The sequence below is a fragment of the Zingiber officinale genome, chromosome 7A (genome assembly GCF_018446385.1).
Source record: "Zingiber officinale cultivar Zhangliang chromosome 7A, Zo_v1.1, whole genome shotgun sequence".
In the NCBI taxonomy this organism is placed as follows: domain Eukaryota; kingdom Viridiplantae; phylum Streptophyta; class Magnoliopsida; order Zingiberales; family Zingiberaceae; genus Zingiber; species Zingiber officinale.
The window spans coordinates 135,457,174-135,481,803 of record NC_055998.1 but is presented as its reverse complement, the minus strand read 5'-3'; the positions used below and the strand labels follow the sequence as shown (position 1 = coordinate 135,481,803).

At 37.9% G+C, this 24,630-nt stretch overlaps 2 protein-coding genes across 3 annotated transcripts in view; both read left to right on the top strand.

The window, feature by feature from the left end:
* Positions 1-9,239, top strand: part of LOC122002720 (N-terminal acetyltransferase B complex auxiliary subunit NAA25-like) — a 64,511-nt gene extending 55,272 nt beyond the window's left edge. For both annotated transcript variants that reach the window (XM_042557994.1, XM_042557995.1), the window contains 5 exons: positions 554-673; positions 785-923; positions 1,117-1,157; positions 7,679-7,945; positions 8,223-9,239. In XM_042557994.1, the coding sequence (XP_042413928.1) occupies positions 554-673; positions 785-923; positions 1,117-1,157; positions 7,679-7,945; positions 8,223-8,912 (1,257 nt within the window). In that variant the 3' untranslated portion in view covers positions 8,913-9,239. The remainder of the gene's footprint in view (positions 1-553; positions 674-784; positions 924-1,116; positions 1,158-7,678; positions 7,946-8,222) is intronic.
* A 2,430-nt stretch (positions 9,240-11,669) lies between these two features.
* LOC122002719 (phragmoplastin interacting protein 1-like) lies at positions 11,670-17,391 on the top strand. The gene is made up of 4 exons (XM_042557992.1): positions 11,670-12,231; positions 12,332-12,491; positions 16,530-16,576; positions 16,655-17,391. The coding sequence occupies exons 1-4, from the start codon at positions 11,756-11,758 to the stop codon at positions 17,142-17,144; spliced, it is 1,173 nt and encodes a 390-aa protein (XP_042413926.1). The 5' UTR covers positions 11,670-11,755; the 3' UTR covers positions 17,145-17,391.
* The last annotated feature ends 7,239 nt before the right edge of the window (positions 17,392-24,630 follow it).

The window sequence follows — 24,630 nt, the reverse complement described above, 5'->3', positions numbered from 1 at the left end:
GAATTGAACCCATTGTTACTCATCATAATTCTTGACTAATATTTTTTTAGTCATTCAACACTAAACCATACATCTCAACAAAAATCCATTTTAGCAGTAGATCAATCTGATGACATAATTGAATCATGATTGGTCACATGGAAAGCAAAAGCGTATCACTTAAGATGGATTTTGTTCCGAGTTGTCTCTGATTTGCTGAGCTCAGTGCTGTTGTCTTCTATGGTCATCAGGATTACAATCCATGTGTAAATTAATTTAATGAAGCCAGAAATATATATTTTTTATTTAAATTAAGTTCAATCCAAACTGATACTCTAAATTAATATTTTGTTAAAGTCCTCTCTTTAACAGTTTAGAACGTTGAGATTATGTTGGTTATTGTATTCACTGCAACTGTTTTAATCAAGCTATAAGTTCGCTGGAACTGCAATTAGCTCCTACTTAAAATAATATTTATGCTCTATCAGAAGAAATGTAGTTCACAAGTCAGGTTTTAGCTTTATAGATTTGGGAACTCAAGAAAAAAACAAGTGAAATAGGTTATGATTTCTAGGTAATAGAGTTTGTTCAGTTCAAAGAACGCCTTGGGCATTCTAGTCGACTTCTGACAGCAAGGCTTGACGTGCCCATTTTGCAACTGAAGCAGAAGGCAAATAGTCTTGAGGAAGTTGAGGTACTTTGTGAATTTATTTTTTTCTATTCAAGATTCTTATTAATTTTTCAATAATTTGTGTTATTAAACTAATTTTGGATCTGCTTAAGATAACCTCTTTTATGTTCACAGTGTATCTTTGAAAATCTGAATTGTGGTTCCAAATTGCTTGAGATGTCAAATGAGGATAAAATGAAAATTTTGACATTTAATGAAGATTTTCATGCAAGACCTTGGTGGTCTCCCACCCCCAATATAAATTATCTTGCAGGTGAGGCATGTAGGGTTTTGCTTACCGTGATATCATTTTTAGTATGCTTTCCACTTGTGGATAAATAAAAAAATTCTAGTGCATTGCCTGTATTATTTTGTCATCTGCATGTGTATTTGTGCTGTTGTACAAGTTTTTTTGGTTGAATGTTGAATGTCTTCTTTTAATTATTCTTTTTCCTCCATTATTGCAGATAATTTTGAAGAAGGATTTCCATGGTTAAAAGAGAAATTGGTATGCTTCTTAATTTTAAGGAATTTATAGTACTTTGTAGAAAATTTTAATATGAGAATATTTACATCTTTCGGTCTTATTTTTTTACCTATTGGTCTTTAGCACTTTGTTTAGGATTAGTTTTCATAACTAACAACTTATACAACTATGAAACAACATCATTTGCGCAAATAGATGTCCAAAAGATGATATATTTGCTAATTTGTTTTTGGATAACTCAAAAAATTATCATTTTAATGGAAATGGAAATTATTGAGAATATATCAATATATTTTAATATTTTTAGTATTAAGACTATTTGTGAATAATGAGATTCGTTTTTTCAGAGAATTAAAACTATTCATGATTATGAACTTAAGTTGTTACTAATAATTGTTTATCAATGGTTATGACTTCAAATCACTGTAATATAAACCTAGTGCAATAAAAAATTAAAAGTTATTAGAATAGGGTTTAAATTAGAAATTTTAATTTGGAAGTTTTATATTAGGTGGTTTAAGTTTTATAAGTTTTATGGTTTTTATTTTAAATCGATGAAAAAAAAAAGTAGGGAATTTTACTTTAGTGTGATAAGTTATTTTAGGAAACTCCGCCCATGATGACCGGTCATGGTCGGTCCCAAGCTCGGATAAAGGAGGTAGTAGAATCCATTAAACTATTGTACTAATGCTCAGTTGTTCCCCGGAAGGCACGCGTTGTAGGGTCTAATTGTAACGTCTCGGCATGGACCGCTACATCTCCAAAACTCAGGTGTAGTGATAAATATGCAAGAGTTCGCGTTACATGGTCCGACTGTAACGTCTCAGCAAGGACCGCTACATCTCCATGAGAACTTGGGTGTAGTGTTAAATAGGTAAGAGTTCTCACACCGTAGGTTGGATAAGAACAAATATGATAGGAAAACTAATAATCTAAGATTTGGAACATGAAACATAGGAACTCTCACTGTTAAATCAATGTAGGTAGTAGATATGATGATTAGGAGAAAAATTAATATTTTATGTGTACAAGAGACAAAATGGACAGGCGAGAAGACAAAGATGATAGAGAACTCGGGTCTTAAGTTATGGTACACTGGAAAGAGTAAAACAAAAAATGGAGTGGGTATTGTTGTAGATAGTTTGTTAAAGGATGAAGTTGTAGGAGTAGTTAGAAAAGGGGATAGAATTATAGCCCTTAAGATAATAGTGGCGAAAGAAACTATGAACATAATTAGCGTATATGCGCCACAAGTAGGATTCAATGAAGCTATTAAATCAAGGTTTTGGGAGGACTTAGATGAAATATTACAAAATATTTTACCAAATGAAATGATTTTAATAGAAGATGATCTAAATGGGCATGCCGGAATGAAAAATGAGGAATATGAGAGAGTACATGGGAGTTATGGGTTTGGAACGAGCAATGAGGAAGGGAAAACTATATTAGATTTTGCGATAGCATATGATCTTATATAGCTAATACGTTTTTTAAGAAAAGAGAAAACACTTAGTCACATTCAAAAGTGAGAATAATAAATCGCAAATTGACTTTCGTATGGTTAGGAAGAAGGATAGAAAGATTTGTAAAGATTGCAAAGTCATCACTGGAGAAAGCATAACTACCCAACATAGGGTAGTAGTGTTGGATATACACCTCAAACATAGTATCAATAGAAAGAAAATATATATAATTCCTAAAATTAAGTGGTGGAAGTTAAAAGATGGGAAGTAAAATATATTTAAGGAGGAGGTAGAAGTACAAGCATTAGGTGAAATATACGATGACTCTAATACAATATGAGATAAGATGATATCAAAGTTTAAAACAGTAGCTAAGACTGTACTTGGTGAGTCAAAGGGACATGCACCACTAAGTAAAGAATTTTAGAGGTTGAATGAGAAAGTACAAGAGAAATAAAAGAGCGGTGGAAGAGATATTTTCATCAACTTTTTAATGAAGGTTTAGGTGATAAACTTAACTTAGGTAATTTAATTAGGTCAAATGAGCATAGAAATTTTAATTTTTATCGTAGAATTCAAATTTCAGAAGTAAAATAAACTTTAAATGAGATGTACAATGGAAAAGCCGTTGGACCAGATGATATTCCGATAGAGGTATGAAAGTGCTTAGGGAAACAAGATATTGAATGACTTATACAATTATTTAACATGATATTGAAAACGAAAAAAATGTCTGATCAATGGAGGATAAGTAACTCTAGTTCCCTTATATAAGAGCAAGGGAGACGTACAAAATTGTGCAAACTATAGGGGTATTGAATTAATGAGTCATACTATGAAACTTTGGGAAAAAGTAATAGAAAAAAGATTAAGGAAGGAAATTATAGTGACAGAAAATTAATTTGGGTTCATGTCTGGAAGGTCGACAATAGAAGCTATACATCTTCTTAGACAATTAATTGAAAAATATCGGGAGCAAAAATAAGATCTACACATGGTATTCATTGATTTAGAAAAAGCTTATGATAGAGTCTCAAGAGAAATTATATGGAGAATTTTAGAAAAGAGAGGTGTTAGCGTAACATATATTGAACTAATTAAAAATATGTATAAAGATGTAACGACGTAAAGACTTCAGGCGGAGTAACTGAAGCATTTCCAATAAAGATGGGGTTACATCAAGGATCTACTCTAAGACCCTATCTTTTTACACTAAATATGGACGAACTCACTGTGTACATTCAAGACACAGTACCGTGATGCATGTTGTTTGCAGATGATATTATTTTGGTAGATGAGACACGTGAAGGAGTAAATGCTAAGCTAGAATCTTGGAGGGAAACACTAGAAGGGAAAGGTTTTAAGCTTAGTAGATTAAAGACAGAATATATGGAATTTAAATTTAGCAGTATTAGAAGTAATGAAGCAATTGTTAAGATAGGAGAGGACGAGTTGCCCGGAACCGAGAGATTTAAATATTTAGGATCATTTTTACAAAATGATGGAGGGATTGAGAGAGACGTCTTACATAGAATACAAACAGGATGGGTGAAATGGAGGGGAGCGTCGGGTGTTTTATGTGATCGTAAAATACCTCTTAAACTTAAAGGTAAGTTCTATAAAACCGCTGTTAGACCTGCTATGCTATATGGAGCTGAATGTTGGGCTATGACTTGAGCACATGAGCATAAGATGAGAGTTGCAGAGATGAAGTGGATGTGTGGACATACGAAGATGGACAAAATAAGAAATGAGAGTATTAGAGAGAAAGTCGGAGTTGCATCTATTGAGGAAAAACTCCGAGAGACACGTTTAAGATGATACGGACATGTACTTAGATGACCAATAAATGTTCCAGTTAGGCGATGTGAAACTATGATAAACATGCATATCAAACGAGGAAGAGGAAGACCAAAAAAGGCTTGGTTAACAATAATAAAACAAGATAAAATTTATTTAAATATAGATGATGATATAATAGGAGATAGAGCTCAATGGCGTAAAAGGATTCATATAGCCGACCCCACCTAGTGGGAAATGACTTTGTTGTTGTTGTTGTTGTGATAAGTTATTTTAGGAATTCATCACGTATTTACCAAGTATACAGGAAATGAATATTTTTAGGAAGAAAAAAGTCTTTTTCGTGTGTCGCATAATTATGCCAAAGTACGAAAAAATGTGGGATCACGAGGGCACCACGATCCTGTGGCTCCTCTACGACCTTGAGAAGATCGCCGTGATCTCACGATAGCTCGCTGTGCAGGTGCAAGGCTACGGACGGAATGTTAAACTCCATTTGTTTCTCTTGGCACGGTACAAAATTTTAACCCATGGGTGTCACTTTTGGTATCAACCCAAAATAATGCAGTCTTATGTCTAGCCAAGTTGACACTTGGCATTGATTAACAAGTTATGTATGGATTGTGATATCATTTTGGGCTTATCATTTTGATTCGCTATTAATATCTGAACTTATACCATACCTTGTTAGTAAACTATATTCTAATGTGATATTATTAGGAGTTTCTACTGAAATAGACATCATGCATTTAGATTAGAGCATTAGTTAAGGGGCTGCCACACTTCAGTGGCCTAAACATGCATTAGGTATATAGGAACTTCTCTGTAATTTTGATAGATGAATTCCAATTACAACTGAGAGATAGCCTAACTTCATTCGTCAAACCCTTTTTTTTTAATCAAACTAAGGATTTGTCCTATGAATTTCCATTTTTATATCCGTTGTTTTTTCCTTAAATTTGGAAGTTACCACTTTATAGATTTCCTAAGACTCAATCCAAATTCTGTGTCTCCCAATCCAAATTAAATATTGCTCATGGGACTAAAGTTTGAAATGTCGAGTTGTGCTGGTCAACACGGACTAAATTTACTGTTTTTCTAGTTGAGCGGCATACGACTAGTTGATTGGCATGCGAAACTCACTGATATTAAAGCTACTGGAAGAGAGAGGCATATATTTAATACTACTAACCTAAGTTGAGTAATTAAGTGGTAAAAGGCGAAGCGCTCGCCTCCAGCGGCCCCGCCAGCTCGCTATAGGACTAACACGGAGGAGCTCTATCATCTTTGCCTTTTCTTCTGCTCATTTTATCTTTTGTAAATACAAAATATTAATTTTTCTCCTAATCATCGTATCTACTACTTCCATTGTTTTACCGGTGAACATTTATGTTTTATGTTTCAAATCTAAGATAATCAGTTTTCCTATAATATTTATTCTTACCATCTATGGTGCGAGAACTCTTGCATATTTAGCATTGCATCCAAGTTCTTATGAAAATATAGTGGTCCTTGTCGAAACGTTATAGTCGAATCCTACAACGTGTTCCTTCTAGATAACAATCTAACATTAACAACACAATAGCTTGATGGATTCATTTATTGAATATTTGTGAGTTTGACGTTGGCCGACAATTTAATACAATCCTCAATCTTTTTCATTCAGGTTTGGATTGGTATTAGCGATTTTCTAAGGTATTATCGTAACAAATATAAAAAAATTAATCATCAAATTCTTATGAAATGCTTATAAATAAATTTTACATGCTTACATAATGTCATAAAAACTATCTATTCATTTCAAACAAAATTACATTATCAGAAGTGAAGTTTCTTGATCCTTTAGATTTAAAATTGCTTCAATTGTTTATAATTTAAAAGGAAAGCATGCACAGATTATGGAGAAGTAGAAAATATCCCATTTTTCATAGCCCATTACCATTCAATGATTTACATGCAAAAGTTTAATAGATTGTAAGTGTAAATTATTATAAACGAAAGGAGTATATAGTTTACAAGTGACTAAAGATAAAAAAAATTAAATGGTTACAAACATTTTTAATTCTTTGAACTCAGGTGATAAACATAATCAACAAAAATCAACAAGACTAAATATGTATTAAATAATTAATTATAATAGAAATTTTATAATTTTAACTTCTATTAAATAAAATTAATTAAATTATTGTTAAAAGTTCAATTACATAATCAAAATTTTTCTGGCACAACATGATTTGGTATCAAAACGTATTGTTCCAGTTACAGGACAAAATTCCTATACGGCTTAATATTTAAAACCTTGCATGGGACATTTGGTATTTTAATTGTTTGTTAGACGTCTATAAATATATTTTGGTGGAAATTGGAGTAGCATTGGTAGAATTAGAATAGACAATAGACATAGTATATGCATCGAAGTAAGTATCAGAGTGCTCTGATGTAATTGAACACCGTATGCTGTGTAACAATTACGGGGTTTAAGATGAGCTCTCATGGATTTATTCATTATTAAGACAATTTTCATTTATGTGATTCTATATATTATAAAGTTTTGTTTTATTTAAACTTTTGTTCATTACACCTTATGTTAAATGATTAATTATGTGGAATCAAATCTAAATAGACACTTGTCGCATTAGCCAAACATGTTTTTCGTTTGTGTTGGTTGGTTGCAGTTTGCTTATGATTTACAGTCGGAACATATGTTTTACCCATGTCGACTGGCAAAAAAATGAACTTTTAAACTATGACCTATATATTTTCATAGCTAGCTTTGATTGCTTCATCAGATGTATAATTAAGAAACTCTGTTCCTCAGCCAAGTACATGGTCAATAATGTTAAGCTGTATGCTTGCTTTGCTGTCCCTTTAATTTTTTCTTTTTCTATCTCTCATATGTGACATTTTTTATGATTGCTACGAAATGAGTTGATTGGACATGAAGGCCTTTGGTTCATATTTTCTTTGTTTCAACTTTTGTTTTCCAGGAAATAGAATTTGAAAATTGAAAAAGAGACTAATATTTATGATTATCTCTGGACATGATGTGGCAGTATTTTAATACTTGCAAAGAAATTGTACCATCATATTCTTAATCCATATTATTCAACTGGCATCTTGACTGGACTTTTGATATTTTAATCTTCTGTTAGTATTTCAAATAGTTTGTGTGTTAATTTGTAATCGAAGATTTGAGAGAAGTGTTTGTTTCTTTTCCATCCTTTTTTGTGTTTTCCTTTCTTGCTTCTTCATACTTCAAATTTCTGTGACATTTTTCAGAACAAGAAGAAGAAAGCTGTAGAAGAGGAAGGCATTGTGAAGAAATTAATTGAGAGGAAATCTCTTCTTCCTCGGCTAATCTATCTATCAATTCAGATCAGTCCCATTTCACTTAAAGGAAACGTGGGTAATGGCTCTTTACATGATGCTGATGCTATCAAAGAGATAAAATCGCTTTTGGAGAAATATGCTAGGAACATAGGTCTTTCTTTTGATGATGCAATGAGTCTGCTGCTTGCCATCTTCAAGGGTCAAAAACCTCTAAAGGTATGTGAAATACCTATAATGGGATGTAATTATATCTGGCATTTTCAGGAATTTCATATTGTTGAAATCTAGCTTCAAAAGCCTACTTGGCTCATGTATACATTTGAGCTTATTTACACCTATGTTTGTTTGGAAATATGACTAATAGGCATTACATTTTCTCCCACCCTTAAACACTGCCTGATTTGGTTTTCACCTATCCTTAAGAATCAGATTATCCAAATTTAAATTATACTTCTTGTAATGTTGTTGAGAAATTTTATTTATTTTTTCTCAGGATCTAGGTCCAGATATCATCAGCTGGCTAAACTTTACAGTTTTTGTTAATGCATGGAATTTATGCTGCCATCAGTTGGAGTCACCCAGAAAGGATAGCTCTATGAATTCATGGAGTGTTGTAGATTACATGTTGAGGTCCTGTATTTCTGAGCAATTAACACATCCAGAGACTGTACTTGCAGTTCCAGGAAGCAACCTTCCAGTTTTGGTGCAGCTGGTAGCAGAGCCTTTGGCTTGGCATATTTTGGTAATTCAGTCATGTATCAGATCAATGCTTCCAGCAGGGAAAAAGAAAAAGAAAACTGGTTTGGTGGATTCCCTGAACTCATCCTATGCTCATGCTGTATGTGATTCAGTTCAGTGCTTAATTTCGGTGCTACAAGATATAGGCAAGTGGGTGTCTAATCAAATTAGAAAGTCCGAGGATCAGGATGTGGACAGACTACTGTCTCATTTACAGAGAAGCAGCAGCCAGGAAGAACTAGGCTCTATTCTTTCTATATTAGAAGCGAGTGAATCTATGAGCGTGTCTGAAGTAGGAGAGAGAATATCAGCAGCTTTACAATCGTGGAGTGCTGCAACCGTGTGCAGAAAAATATCTGCAGCACAACATAGCTTGCTATCGCAGTTTCTCAGCATATGTGAATCCAAGTTGAAGCTGCTATATTCCATTAACAAGTCGATATAGACTGGCAGGCAGGAACCGAGGTGAGTTTCTGTATTTGGAGCTCGTGATGGCAATACACAAACAATGGTCACCTGATATTGCCTGTTGACTACGAGCAACAGCCTCACATTCAGACTCCATCTTTTCTCCCGACAGCATGTGCGGATTGTAAATTTTTGAATATGTTAATTCTTGTAATACCTTTTTATCTTCCTCTTTATGATACCAATGAGGTATTTATAGTGAGGTTTTTCTACATCTATCTAAGTCAGGATTACAGTCCATCCCTTGAACATATGTAAACACTTCTACTGTTTGAATTTTAAGGAAAATGAAGTTTGCAAACAAGTTGATCTCTTCTGGGACTTACAGAGGTAAGTTGAGTTAAACTGTGTTGGGAAAGGGAGTTTGATTGTTCAGCTGACTGCAGAGTTTGTCAAATTGGATATGGATCAATGGTGGCCACTGCTTGGTGGAAATGGACAAATCTCTAGACGAAAGTGCATATGAAAGTATTCGGAGTTTTATTCATTGGAGATTGAGAGAGTGGGGAATCATGTTCAAGGGTTGCTTTGTCGGGGGCAAGGGTGTAAATGGATAGATTGAGATGTAAAAGGATGTGGATGGGCCTTGTAGATGGAAATAGAGGAGAAGTTGCCATCTACAGAAACCCAAACCTTGGAAGTTACGATGGCAGGAAGTGGCTGTGGCCAAGACTATTTGTTAGTTCTCTAACTTAGCCAATCTTCCATGCTCTTAGGTGCATTTTTTCCCCCCTTCTGTCAGCTCAGTTTTCTCTATTCGTTATTATGGCGGCTACTTCTACCTGGCTTTGTAATTTTTGGTAAATGCAAGTGTATTCCTTGTCATGTTCTTTCATGAAATGCCTCTCCATAGCCAGTTCTGTAAGTGTACCCTAGACTTTGGTACCACATTTCTATTCACAGTTCAATCATAAAACCTTTAATTTGACCGAGGTATGTTTTTAAAGTTTTCCTAGGCACTTTGGTCAACCTCCTTCACCTTCACCTACCTATTCTCACCACTTTGTGCAAAGTGTTTCTAACAAGGTTGAGTTGCTCTTTTAGGCCTTTCAATTTGACAGTCAAATGGATACTCAAGGTCGTGACATGCATCCCTTGTCCCCACGGGGTGGCATAGTTAGTTCATAAAAAAGTATTACTACCAATAGACTTGAGGCTGGCTTTCAATTGGTACGGAATGTATCGCTGGTTGTCTCAACTTTCCTTGCATGAGTTGTTATTGCCGGGTGAAACTGTGATTTATCTTGCTTCTAGACAATACCATGACCTCATTCTAGTGAGAGTTTACGAGAAAGTGTTCTGCGTCAACTTTTAGATCTTATTAAAGCTAGATCATAGTAAAAAATAATTATGTTCATCATAAACTAGGTGTGTAAACGATTCAAATTGAGTCGAATATGAAGGAAAATCTTAGGCTCGAATTCGTCTCTAATTAGTTATATTCGAGTTCAAGCTTGATTCAAAGCTCGAAAAGTTTAAAATTTTTAGCTCGGATTTGTCTCGAATTAGAGCTCGGGTCGAGTTCGGCTCGAAAGATTCAAACATGTTCGTGAATTATTCGAACTATTGTTCAAAAATAAGTACTCAAAAAGTTCAAAATTTATTTATTTAATATATAATTATATTATATTAATAAAATATTAAGGCTTGTGAGTAGCTCGTGAACTATCGAACTAAATAATTTGGATTCAAGTCCAGTTTTAAAAAAAGTTTGAACATGTTTGGGCTCGGCTCGAATTTGATAAATTCGAATATGAATAAAATATTTATCAAGCCGGCTCGAAAAGTTTGAGAACCAACTCAATTCATTTACACACCTACCCTAAACACCTCCTTACAGTTCATCTCTATGTGAAGGGATGTAAATCACAAACTTAATTTATAGTCGATCATCAAATGATTAGAAGATGAGAAAAAAATTTTTTTCATGCGTCTATACAGAATTGATCCATTCTAACTAACTGTCACTCATGTGGGGACGACATTATTAAAGTTAGAGAAGATTAGAAAACGGGATAAGAACTCAAACAATATTACTAATTCAATTTATGTGGTTACTCGTTGATAAGACACCATGAAATCCATTATACTTTCGGATGCAGTCATAATCTTCCACTCTAAAGCTCCGGACCTCCTTTTCTACTGCACCATTTAGATCGGGCTCACACCAGTAGAGTTTCTCCTGTTCTGATCTCTAACAGTTGTCCACCGTTCATCCTAATGCTTCTATCAATTCGTCTCTAGGCCAATATAACAGAGGTATATGACGAATAACTATTAGTTATTAGTACAATGGTTAAGACATATACAGACACGTCGAATTTTGATCTCATAACCTAATATGATAATATCCTATATCTTAACCATCGTATCATCCCGAAAAAATAACTTCTAATGGACTAGAAGATTTATGATGAAATGGACGACCCTAACAAAATAATCAATACGGTAGAGAACTAGATTTTCAAATATATTATTGAAATTATTATCCTCACAAACTATTTTTATGGTTAAATATACACGAGTAAATATAATTATGGTCTTTATTTTTTTTTCAATACAAATATAAGAATGAAATTGATATTAATTATTTTATAAGGTGTAATTAGGAGCATTATTTTTTTTCTTGTAAATTCAAATAGGAATTAAATCAATGTTTGTTAGAATTATTTTCTAATATCGATTTGCATTTTAATTATTTTCATATGGAATATAAAACCTTTGTTCCGTATCTTTACTCGACGTACTGGACTTTAGGGTTTTTGGGGTCTGATAAAGACTTTGCCGCGACTGCTGCTACGCCATCGTGCTCTCTCCTCGATGGTCCTCTCGAAGAAGAAGCTCAAGAAGAAGCTCCGGCACCTCGTCGCGGAGTCCCAATCCCAGGTGGAATCCGAAGGTGCTGGCAAGGGCGTCAACGAGGAGCTTCAGACAATCAAGGAGATCTTGAAATCCAATTCCAAGAAGCGACCGAAGCGGAAAAGACCGTCCAACGACCAGGAAAAAGTCCCCTTTACGGCAGAAGAAGAGAAAGAGGAAGAGAAAGATGGCAGCTCCCAGTCCGGTGATGTGAAGGAGCAGAATAAGAGTAAGAAACGGAAAAGAGAAGGCGGTGCTGCGGCGGTGCCTGTAGATGGTGAAGAGAAAAAGAGTGAAGGAAAGAAGAGAAAAGAGAGGAAGAAACCGAGATGGAAAAAGGGTGAGGAAAGTGTCAAGAGCGGCGGGGAAGAACAGGGAAGTTCAATTGCTCTTGACAACGAGAAAGGAACAGCGGAACCAAACAATGTCGAACAGAGGTACGATTCTCCTACTGGTTGGAAGAAAAATTTGGTTATTGTAATGGATTGATTTCAGAGCTGTAAGTTCGGGGCAATTTAAGCTTCGTTCTGGTTACAGTGAAGAAAACGCAAAGGTTTATGTTGGTGGGATTCCATATTACTGGAGTGAGGATGACATCAGGACCTACTTCGAGGGTTGTGGAATTGTGACTGACATGGATTGTATGACTTTCCCAGAGAGTGGAAAGTTCAGAGGGATCGCCATTCTTACTTTCAAGGTTAGCTTTTAGATTTATTTTTTCAATTGGTTTTGTTGAAAAGAGTGACATAATTGTAGTACTTGAATCGTTTTTTTCCCATTTCTTAGAAGTAGAGATATATTGCTTAATAATGATATAGCTTTTTTTTTTCTCCTTACATGTCTGAATGATCCCCTGTTGGCATTAGATTCATAACATATAGGTGTCACTATTAATTTGTCATTAGATTCATAGCTTATAGGCATCACTATTAATTTGTCATTAGATTCATTAATTATCTTGTTATGTATGATCTACTTTGAGATGAAATTACTGGAGTTTGTTTTTCTTTTTTCTCATTGTACTTCTCTCCTATTCTAGTTTTCTAGCATATATTATTGGTCTATGATAAGAGATTATCTGGTAGACTCAAGTTAAACTTGCATTCTCACTAAAAATATCCTTTCATGACCTTCATGAAGTGCAAAAGTATTGCTAGAGAGAAAAAGCTTGAAGGGGCTGGGGCATCATGGAAAACTTGTTAGCACATTTTTCTATCACAGTTAATCTCTTACTGAAATCCAACATGTTCTTTGTGGGACAGAGATTTGTACTTGGTTGTAAAGGTAGGAGTAGAGAAAGTGGAAGGACCGTGACCTCCCTTGGAAAGAAAGAATGAGAAGGATTCCATACAAAAGGTAGACCCCATCTATTTCACACAAAGATGATAGTGAAGACGGCAGAGACTAAACTTGCTGCGAAGTCGTGTAGTTTTGTTTCACTCTGTCTCCTTCCCATTTCTACTCCTTTTCTATCCTTCATTGATACCTACTTCTCTCCTTCCAATCCAAAAAAAAGTGTTACTCATTGCATTAATTAATGGCATAACTACCACTATGCAAGAAGTTTTTTCGTTGTTATTCAATTTGAACAAAGGTACCACTGCCAGTCCCAAGCCTGGATGGAAAAGGATGACGGTCCAACCAACATCAACGTTTGTCTAAACCTATGAACTTGAATCTTAATTTATTTTTCATGAGGCTAGGTTGTAACCAATAAGTGATGTACCATCTAACTACCTTATATACAAAGGGTGAGCTAGTAGGTTGACCATAAGCAACTCCCATCACAGCAATGCCTGGATGCTATGCAAAATAACCATAGTTTCTGACATTATTATGGGTTAATGCAGGTAAAGAAGCTAGTCCATGGTTATAAAATTTGGTCAGCAGCATTGAATATGAGAATATATTTAGGAAAAGGAATAAAACATATAGAGAACATGATGTAGAGAAACATTAACATAATTTTCTTATAAGAAAAAATTGGATGGAGAAACATCTAGAGAAAGAGGAAATATATATTAATTTGCTACCTGAAAAGTTAGAAATAAAGTTAGAATGGATGAGGACTATAACTATAAGGTTGTCTAATTTGAGATTTAGAGATAAAATTATCGTGCTAAAATTGATTTAGAAAATAAGATAATACTATAAGTGTTGTTCCCTTCAAGTAGGATTGAATGATCAAATCAAAAGAGATTTCTGGCAGAAAAAGATGAACGCATTCATAGTTAAACTTATGACTGTAAGAATGGGTGATATGTGAGAGAAATGGCTATAGAAATAGATCATAAATGTTTTAAAATTTGTTATTCTGGAAGAGTTAAAAAATTAGAAAAGGAGTAGAAATTATTTTAGGTGTGGATTGTAAAAATAACGTTGTCAAAGTTGGGATCTAGAGATACACTTAGTGTGCTAAAATTGATTTTAACGGATGAGACGATGTTGCAAGCTCTTATGCCCCGCAGAAGGAAATTTTAGCTGAACCAAGATGAATCTATTCACCATATATCTATGGCTGAGGAGATTTAAATTGACACGTTTGGAGAGTCTCTGGAGAATACAAGGTGTATATTTAAATTTTTTATTTGTTGAAAGAATGAAGAGAGTATTATAATTTTAGAGTTTGCCATATCTTATGACCCTATGATTGTAGATACTTTAAGGAAAAAGACAAGCATTTAATTACTTTAAGAGTGATAATAATTATAGTCAAATTTTATTTTCTTAATAGGAAAGGAGATAGAATCATGTATAAAATTGTAAAGTAATATTTAAAGAGTGCTTAACTATCCATCCTTGACTAATGGTAGAGGGCAAACATAATAAAAAAAACAGTTTTAAGTTTAAAAGAACTAGAAATATAAGAATTTTTCAAAGATAATATCTGATAATATTGATGTTATGTGGACTATGATCTATGATCAAATAAGATAAACATGTAGTTAGATTCATTGGTCAAATCTAAAAGATAAAAGTAAAGTTAAGTCCAATCGGAAAAAATGGACCCAGGTGCCACTCTGGTCCCAATTCTATGCTAAAAAATTGGCTGGTTTGACAAAATTGATTTTGTGAAAGCCAATTTTTTTCAAAAATATCCCTCATCGTCATTTCAAAAACCCTAATAAATCATTTTTCTTTGCTGAACAAAAACACCCAAGTTCTAAGCCACTCTTCATCTCTTCATATTTATTCGCTCGCCAATTGCCGCAATACCCACACCCTAGCTGCATTGCTGTGATATGTATTATTTTGATGATATTTTATAAACTTTTCATATCAAATATGGTTTAATGACTTTATAACTTGTCTTGTAATGTGAATTTGTGATGATTATGTATTTAGTAAAAGTTGTAAAAGATTGTGCTTGAAATGTTTAATTTACAAGTTATAACTTTGATGAAAATTCCACATTCTTAGATTTTAATAATATCCATTTTATTTTTAGGTTCTATCATATATTAGTTATTTTTTTAGATACCTGATTTCCACTTTGTAGTTAGCTTGACCAAGTTAATTTCTGGTTGAGCATGCAATTCGATCAATTGACCGTTTCCTTTGACCAGTTTACCATTGATTTGGAGCGAACTACTGACTTACAGTTTTTTCAGTTTGATTCCTTGTTCAGTTTTGATAATTGTGTAGAAGATGAGAATGATAGTGTTACTAGAAAGGATGAAATAAGAAATATCGAGCAATTAAGTATAATTCCAATAAATGATAAAATTTGCAAATAAGTTGAAATGATTTGGGCATCTTCAGAGACAATTTAGAGATTCTATGACGGTTGGAATAGTAAAATCTATTATAGTGGAAGCTGTGAGAAGTAAAATGAGATTAAAGAAAATATTGATCAATATAAAAAATATTTTATTTAATTTGAATATAAATAATGTGGCAAAAGGAAATTTGCTCGCCCCCAATGCCCCCCACCAATCCGTCCCTAGACCAATACGGAGGAGGTAAATCACGAGTGGCTATTAGCCATTAGTGCAGGTGGCCAAGACATGGGGAAAGACATGCTCGGACACGACGAGTTTTAACCCTAAGACCTCATATGACAATACTCCATGTCTTAATCACCGCACCGCCTCGAGAGGACAATTTGAATATAAATAATGATATTGCCTTTCATTGCTTAATAGAGGGATGAGACTTACGTAACTATATAACTGCCCCAAATAATTGAGAAATCATGAATTGATGATGATGATAATGATGATTTAAGTTGAGCTGGTAGAAGTTGCCTCTCCAATCAATTGATTTAATTTTTCAAGAGAAAAAAAAAAACTTCTTGGACAGGGACAGTAAGTGTCCATGGGATCAATTGATTATACACTAACATTCATAGTTTTAAGTGTGTGAAAAGACTACTTCTGGAACTTACGTGCACATTTTGATCAATTATCTAAAAGGCCATGCTTTTCATTAGAAGGTAGATTAATTTCTTGAGACATGCACTTTACAGCTCAAACTTGGCCGAATATATACCCAAAAAGTAAGTGCATGTGGGCCATGTTTATTTGCCCTTCAATCAGTAGGATACTTTCATCTTACATAATTTTAAATGGTGCAATGCCTGGGATTTCCTCTAATTTTGTTATAGGTTGTTTTAGCTTAAAAGCCTATTTTAATAGTTTAATACTCCAGTCTTTATTACTGCATAGCTGTTTGGACTAAGGTGAGGTGGTCGTGATTTCCTCCATAAGCATTAATTCATGTCACTGTCTTTCAGACAGAAGATGCTGCAAAGAAGGCTCTAGCTCTTGATGGTGCTGATATGTAAGATATTTCTATACATCATCTTTGTTCCTTTTGTCTTTGCAAGGATATTACTAACCTACCCTCAATAATTTTCAGGGATGGGTTCTATCTCAAGATACAACCTTATAAATCCAATCGCCACCATAAAACTGATTTTGCACCTGAAATTATTGAAGGCTATAATAGAATCTATATCGGGAATCTTTCATGGGATATAACAGAAGATGACTTGAGAAACCTCTTCTCTGATTGCAAAATCTCTTCCATCCGGTTTGGCACAGATAAGGTCACAGGTGATTTTAAAGGTTATGCACATGCTGACTTTGACAATGGTGCCTCCGTAAACATTGCCTTGAAGCTTGATCAGACAGTGGTTTGTGGGAGGCCAGTTAGGATCAGGTGTGCAGTTCCTGCAAAGGAAGTCGAAAAGAAGACGAGTCTGAAGCCTGTTATGAAGAAAGATGAGAGTAAACAAATTGGAGAAAGTTCAAAAAAGAAAAGACGAACATGCTATGTATGTGGTGTACCAGGCCATCTATCTTCATCTTGCCCGAAAAATGTTGCATCTCCTGGCATTGAGAAGTAGAGTTGGATTCTTGAATCCGTTTCCCATCATTCGATGGATGTTGCCTTCCATTTGCTATTATGTTTGCCTGTTGAGGTTTTGCCAGTCCTCCAAGATGCTGGACTGATAATTATTTTTTCTTCTGGAATGCTAATCAGATGTTTGATAATTCTAGCCAATTATTCTCTCTTGTAGAAAACTATACTCGGCATGTACTTACAGAGTTGTGCTGATTAAAACAGGAATTTTGTTGTCTCATTTTCATCCATGAACCTTTGGTATAAGATTGGATCAGGTTATTTCATCCTTAATTCTACGAAGTCGAATTACTTTCCACAAACAATTTCTATTTGAGGATTATTGTATTCTCAGATCGGATCAGGGACTCCAAAAACTTGTTGACTAACAATAAAGGTTTCCTGCATTATGTGTATCTTTTAATTAATCTAGTATATTTTTTTTAAAAAAAAACAAATAATGTAAAATCCACCACTAATTATTCTGTCCTCCTAAAGTTCAACCACCAACGTGGATCTGGTGTTGGTACTTGGTGCTTTACTATCTTTCAACTAGAATAGTGCCTACTTTTTTTTAATTAATTAATCAATTTAATTTAACTCGGGGTAACTTTCTCAACTCCAGTGCAACATCAATAGGTATTATTTTATGTATTCTCATAAGATCCGATCGATTATCTTCCAGATTAATCAGATTGTATGAATGAGATACTTGAATTATAAAAAAAAAAAAAACATCTCACCAATCCATCATATTGACATCTATGTTAACAATCTACTTACTTGACTTAGTAAAATGCTAGGCGAAGACTAATTAATGCCAGAGTGATTTAACACCGGGAAGTCAAATTTTAACAATTGCTAAATTAAAAAATAAGCAATTTGAAAAAAATAATATATCATAAATATGATTGAAATTCAAAGTACAATCTACAAAGTCATAATTTTTGTAGATGCGATTCATTGAATCGACAAGAGGTTGATCGTGCAGCAAGAAAACATAAATCGTGGACTAGGAGCTTTAGGAGTGCTGAGCTACGTAAATTGCTTGTGTCACTGTTGTGTGGTATGTGCTTGTTTCTATTAATATTTTCCGTTGCTAATTGCATTTTCTCATCTTGCTGGGATCGTAGCAAGATAAAAGGAATTTTCATTTGCAAGCATTGCAGTGGAAAGATGATTATATTCATCTTAGACACTATTCATAATTTATTCCCAGATTATGTGAAGGAAGTAAATCATGGAATTAATTTGTAATCGACCGCTAAGTAATTAGGGAGTGGAAGGAGTTTTTTCTTAAAAATATATGTCTATTCAGAATTAATCTCTATCCTATTGTAACAAATCTATCATCTTTTAGTCAATTAGATACCGACTTCATTTACAAGCATGAGTGCTCAATTTATCTCATCACCATGACCAATAGGAATATGTTTTCTTTCTCAAATTTGCTTGAAGTTGAGAAAATCAGTTGGTTGATGTGCATATTTAGTCAAATGGTCAGTCGTGTTGATGATGCAAGGGCGGCACCATCAATGAGGAACTAGAAGATCTAGAGATGATGAGATCAACATTGGCAATGAGATTGAATAGTCATTCTAGATGTGGATCCAAGGCTAAAAAGGTTAGGGATTATGGGGAGACGAGGTGATCAATTGTTGCATTATAGTAGAAAGATAATTATACTCATCTCATATGCTCCACACAACCTGTCCCTAAACTTCATTTGCATGCATGAGCTAGCGCTCAATTTATTTCATCACTATGATCAATAGGAACATGTTGTTGATAAAGTGTGAATGGAGAAGAGGAGGAAGAAAAGAAACTTCATTGTGAATGGGGACTTCAGTCCCACATTGGAAGTTTCAAGTGATTTTTGTTAGTTTATATTGATTCACATATTTTGAGGATGTGAACAAGTGCATGGGGAGAGGCTCTCTCTCATGCGTGGGTGCGCAGGGGAGGGTGCAAATCCAGGGCCCGGATTGCATTGAACCAAGTTGACTCGTGCGCGAGCGCGACCTGCGCACACGAATGCCGGACCGGTCGGGGCAAAAATTTGCCCAAGCAGAACAACCAACATTTTGCCACGTTGAACTTTTTGTTGCTGTAAAACGGATACAGCAACAAAATGACCATTAATGCAGAATAAAACCGGCCGAATAATAATGAGTGAAACGGTGGTTGTTTCGCTGCTCGGCTAATAATGACCATTAAGGTCATTAACACTGCCGTTGATCTGAGCTCCTATATAAGGAGGCTGTGATCACAGGCAGAAAAGAAGAGAGAGCAACAAAGAAAAGGTCCTCCTCCTCGTTCCCCTCTGTCGTGCAACTCCTGCTTGGCAGAGCGCCCGTGATAGTGATCGGGTGCCACTCAGTTTGCCGTGACCACCAGTGCTTGGTGGAGTCCACGGTCAGATCGTTGTATCCTGGGAAACAGACCTCCCGAATAGGCCTCAAAGCACAGTCGGAGGTGGGGGTGAATCTGTTTCAAGGAAACTGCGAATTCGCAGGCCTCGATGAATCCACCTGACCCGCTGTTCGGCTGAGCTACTGTGCTGCCGACCTGACCTGCTGTTCGCACTGAGCTGCCGTCCTGACCCGCTGTTCGGTTGAGCTGCTGACCTGACCTGCTGTTCGGCTGAGCTGCCATCCTGACCTGCTATTCGGCTGAGCTGCCGACCCGCCAAGCTGCCGACCCGCCGAGCTGGTCTGCTGACCCGAGCTGCTGACCTGACTTGCTGCTCGGACGATTTGCTCAAAACCAGCCCCTGCTGGCAGCCTGAGATTATCAGCTCAGGTCATCTCAATTGTAAGTTGAATTTGAATTCGGTGTAATTTTAAATTCAGCTAAATATCCTATATATCTCCGGCTACAGATTGTTTGGTTTCCAACACATGTTTCTTTCTTGAGTTTGCTGGAAGTTGAGAAAATTAATTGGTTGATGTGTTATTTACTCAAATGGTCAATCGTATTGATGATGCAGGGGGTACCATCAGTGAGGAACTAGAGGATATAGGGATGATGAGGCAACATTGATAACGAGACTACGTCGTCATCCTAGATGTGGATCCAAGGCTAAGGAGGTTAGGGACTAGAGGGAGATGAGGTGATCAATTATGATATCGTAGAAAAAAGATGATTGTGCTCACTTTATGTGTCTTTCACAGTCTATTTAATTTCTAGATTATATAAAAAAAATAAATCATAAGATCAACTTATAACCGACTATCAAATGACTAGAGGATGAAAAGAAATTTTTTTTTTCTCTAACTATTACGCTCACCGAGATAAGATGATCAATTAAGGGTAGAGGAGGAGGTTGATAAATTGCATGTTGAGCGGAGTAGAGATTGGTTGGAGAGGTGGTGAGGAAGTATTGATGGATAGTCATATACTTGCAATTCTATCGATGCTTTTTATCAGTACCATGATAATTTTTAGAAAAATAGGTATGTTATACTTTGGACAATGTTTACACACTAATGTCATTGACAAAAAGGATGTGCACACCAAATACGTAGTAATCAATCAACAAATAGGAAAAAATAATAAATAATAATCGAGAGGATTTTGCAGGACGATAGAATTTACTATCAATAATTTATGATTTTAAATTATTATTTTCCTGAGTTATTGCATTACCATGGATAGTGTAGTGTTTTCTCAGTGTCAGATGAGATTGCCCATGCTACCATCCACGTAGATCGAAGGGTGTCAATTCGAATGGGTCGGATTGAATTGGGTCAGGTTGAGTTTTTTTTAACCCAACTTGAATTTGATCCAAATCTGAGTTCAATCCAAAACATTTAAACCTGAACCCGAACCTGACCAACCCGATCAACTCGAACCCAACTCAGATAACCCAAAAATCTAATTCAAAACGATTTTTTTGGACTATTTTTCTTATAATTCCACTTATATCTTAATTCTCTATTATTATCATACAAATATGATGATCCGGTAGTAAAAACAAGGGACCCCGCCATGTGAAGTCAACGCCACGTGGAAGCCATAGTGGCAGTTGTCCATCCGGAGAGGGCCCGGTCCGACCTGACGGACGGCAGGCCGATGGAATCGAACGCCCGGAGAGGGATGGGTCCGATCGGCTTGTCGACCGGACGATATTCGACTGATGGTTAAAGGCGCCCTGTCGAAATCAAGGTTCCGGCGCTCAGTGGAAAAGGTCGCTGGGCCGAGCGGACCCCACGCTCGGCCAAAGCCATAAGGTAACACTGCTAATAGTCCCCATAAAGCACGTGATAGAAGATCTCTCCAAGTAAACCACCGCATATGTCCGGCCGGATGTTGAGGGAGCTGTCCGCCCGGAAGCCAGATTTGGAGCAAAGGGGAAAAGGACAAGGAACATCTTTTTCTGACAGCAGGTATGTTTCACGTGTGGGCCATGCTCCTAATCTTGTGACAGGGGATTCCGCTGTCCCATCGAGGACATGCTAAGACTGTAGCAGTATGGGTTAGGGAAGCTCACTGACAAGTCCTTACTGGAGTATGGGCCATGGACACGTATACACCTCGGTAAGTGTACACTCACTTCTTCGCTGCCCTATATAAAAGCCCTCATTCTTCGCCGGAGGTACGCAGTCTACGAGTTTTAAATCCACTGTTTCTTTCTTGAGCTTCGCCTGACTTGAGCGTCGGAGGGTCGCCGCCGGGAATCCCTTCCCGGCCCGACTTTTGTGCAGGTTCGCCGGAGCTTTGTGCCGCCAGTCGAAGATCCACGCCAGCAGCCGGAAGTGCCACGTGCCCAGCGTCCGTTGATTCGGCATTCGGACAGGATCAATTTGGCGCCGTCTGTGGGAACGTTCCTGTATCCGAGCGGAAACAATGGATGAAGCTGGACGACAACACATGGTGACGCTTTCGAACGAGGAACTCGACGCTCTGATCGAGATAAGAGCCGCCAAGCTTGTGGAGCAAAAACAGAAAGCCACAGCTGAGCGGCCAGAGCAGCAAGCCACGTCAGCATCGGGTGGCCGAGCGGAAGCACCACCAGCGACAGTGCCATTCCATCGAGCTCTCTTCCGCACTCCTCCTGAAGCCTTAGCAACTAATCGAGAGCGGGTATCATCTTCGGATGAAATACCAAGACGAGACAAAAGAAAAGGGAAAGCCCCCCGAGCGGACGCATCTCCCGAGCGGATCAATCGCCAATTTTCGGAGGCTATTCTACAAGACCCTCTGCCCAAGCACTACGTGCCTCCGACGATCGGCGAGTACAATGGGACAACCGACCCGGATGATCATCTGGGTAAGTTCGATAACACAGCCACTCTCCATCAATACACAGATGGAGTAAAGTGTCGAGTTTTTCTTACCACTCTCTCGGGATCGGCTCAACGGTGGTTCCGGAGGCTGCCGGACGGATCCATCACAAGCTTCAAGGACTTCCGAACGGCCTTCCTCCATCATTTTGCAAGCAGTCGGCGCTATCAAAAAACGAGCGTGAGCCTGTTCGCCATCAAGCAAGAAGCCCGTGAATCGCTTCGAGCTTACATCCAGCGGTTCAACCAAGTGGCGATGGACATTCCAACGGCCACCTCGGAAACCATGATGAATGCCTTCACACAAGGCCTAGTGGATGGAGATTTCTTCCGATCGCTCATCCGAAAGCCGCCCCGAGACTATGATCACATGCTACACCGGGCGAACGAATACATCAACGTGGAAGAGGCACAAGCGGCTAGGAAAAAAGAAACTCCAACCGAGAGGGCTCCTCCGGCCGAGTGGAAACCACACGCCACACATCAGCCGCCCAGAGGACCAAGGGCCGAAGCAATCCGATCCCCCCATGCCAGGCCCCACGTGCAAGAAGTAGCCGCCGCCCGGCCCAAGCCAAAGAAGAAATGGACCCCAATGTTCTGCTCCTTCCACCGGACGGATACGCACAACACAAGGGATTGCCGAAGTCTTCCCTTCGTGACTCATCCCGTGCCCCGGAATGCCGGACGACGGTCTCCCTCAGTCGACAGGCAACAGAGAACTCATAGAGCCGATCGGACGCGAGTTGATAGGCCACGGCAACAGACTCCCGATCGGCATCGTTCTCCAAGGCAGGAGAATCACCGAGCGTCCAGAGAACGGTCCCGACCGTCCGCTCGGGAAGAGGAAAATAGAAGCAATACTTCCCGAGGCGAGATCAACGTTATTGCTGGCGGGCCGACCGGAGGAGACTCCAACCGAGCTAGAAAGGCGAGCGTCCGGCAGCTCCAGATTCATGCGGTCGGCTGTAGCCGAGAACGAGCGGAAGGACCCGAAATTAGTTTCGGGCCCGGGGACTTGGAGGGAGTGGAAGTACCCCACAACGATGCTCTGCTCATCAAAGCGGTAATAGTCAATTATACTATTCACCGCGTATTTGTTGACACAGGGAGCTCAGTGAACATCATATTCAAGAAGGCGTTCGATCAGCTGCAAATTGATCGAGCCGAGCTGTTGCCCATGACAACCCCGCTCTACGGGTTTACGGGCCGGTCGGACAGATCCGGCTGGCTACCTCGCTGGGAGAAGAGCCACTCAGGAGGACAAGGACAACAAACTTCGTGGTGGTCGACTCTTCCTCGTCCTACAACGTCATTTTGGGACGACCGACGCTCAGCGAATTCCGAGCGGTCGTCTCAACCTTCCATCAGAAGATCAAGTTCCCCGTGGAGGACAGAGGGGGAGAAGTATGAGGAGATCAGCTAGCAGCTCGGCGATGCTACATCGAGATGGTCCGAGCAGAAGCCAATTCCGCTCGGAAGGCGCCCCGGATCGAGGTAAACGCCATCACCGAAAAACCACCCTCTTTAATTTATGAAGAAAAAGAGGAAGTGCAGATTCACCCAATCCGATCGGAGGCCACGACTTTTATTGCGTCCGATCTGGAGAAGAAGCAGAAAGAGGATCTGATCCAATGCCTCCGAAGAAATCATGATGTCTTCGTCTGGTCGACACATGAGCTGCCCGGAATTTTGCCGAGCATAGCACAGCACGAGTTGCATGTCCAACCGGACGCTCGGCCGGTAAAGCAGAGAAAAAGAGATTTCAGCGCCGAGCAGAATGCCATCATCCGGGCGGAGGTGGAAAAGCTTCTGGAAGCCGGCCATATACGCGAGGTGCAGTTCCCGAGCTGTTTGGCTAACGTAGTATTAGTCTCCAAGCCAGGCAACAAGTGGAGAGTGTGCATAGATTTTCAGGATCTCAACAAAGCTTGCCCGAAAGATTTTTATCCTCTACCCCGGATAGATCAGCTGGTGGACTCTACGGCCGGCTGCGAATTAATCTGTATGCTCGACGCCTACCAGGGCTATCACCAAGTGCCGCTCGCCCGTGAAGATCAAGAAAAAGTCAGCTTCGTGACGGCCGACGGCACTTATTGCTATAATGTGATGCCGTTCGGATTGAAGAATGCGGGGGCCACATATCAGTGCTTGATGAATAAAGTATTCAGAGAGCAGATCGGGCGGAATCTAGAAGTTTATGTGGAC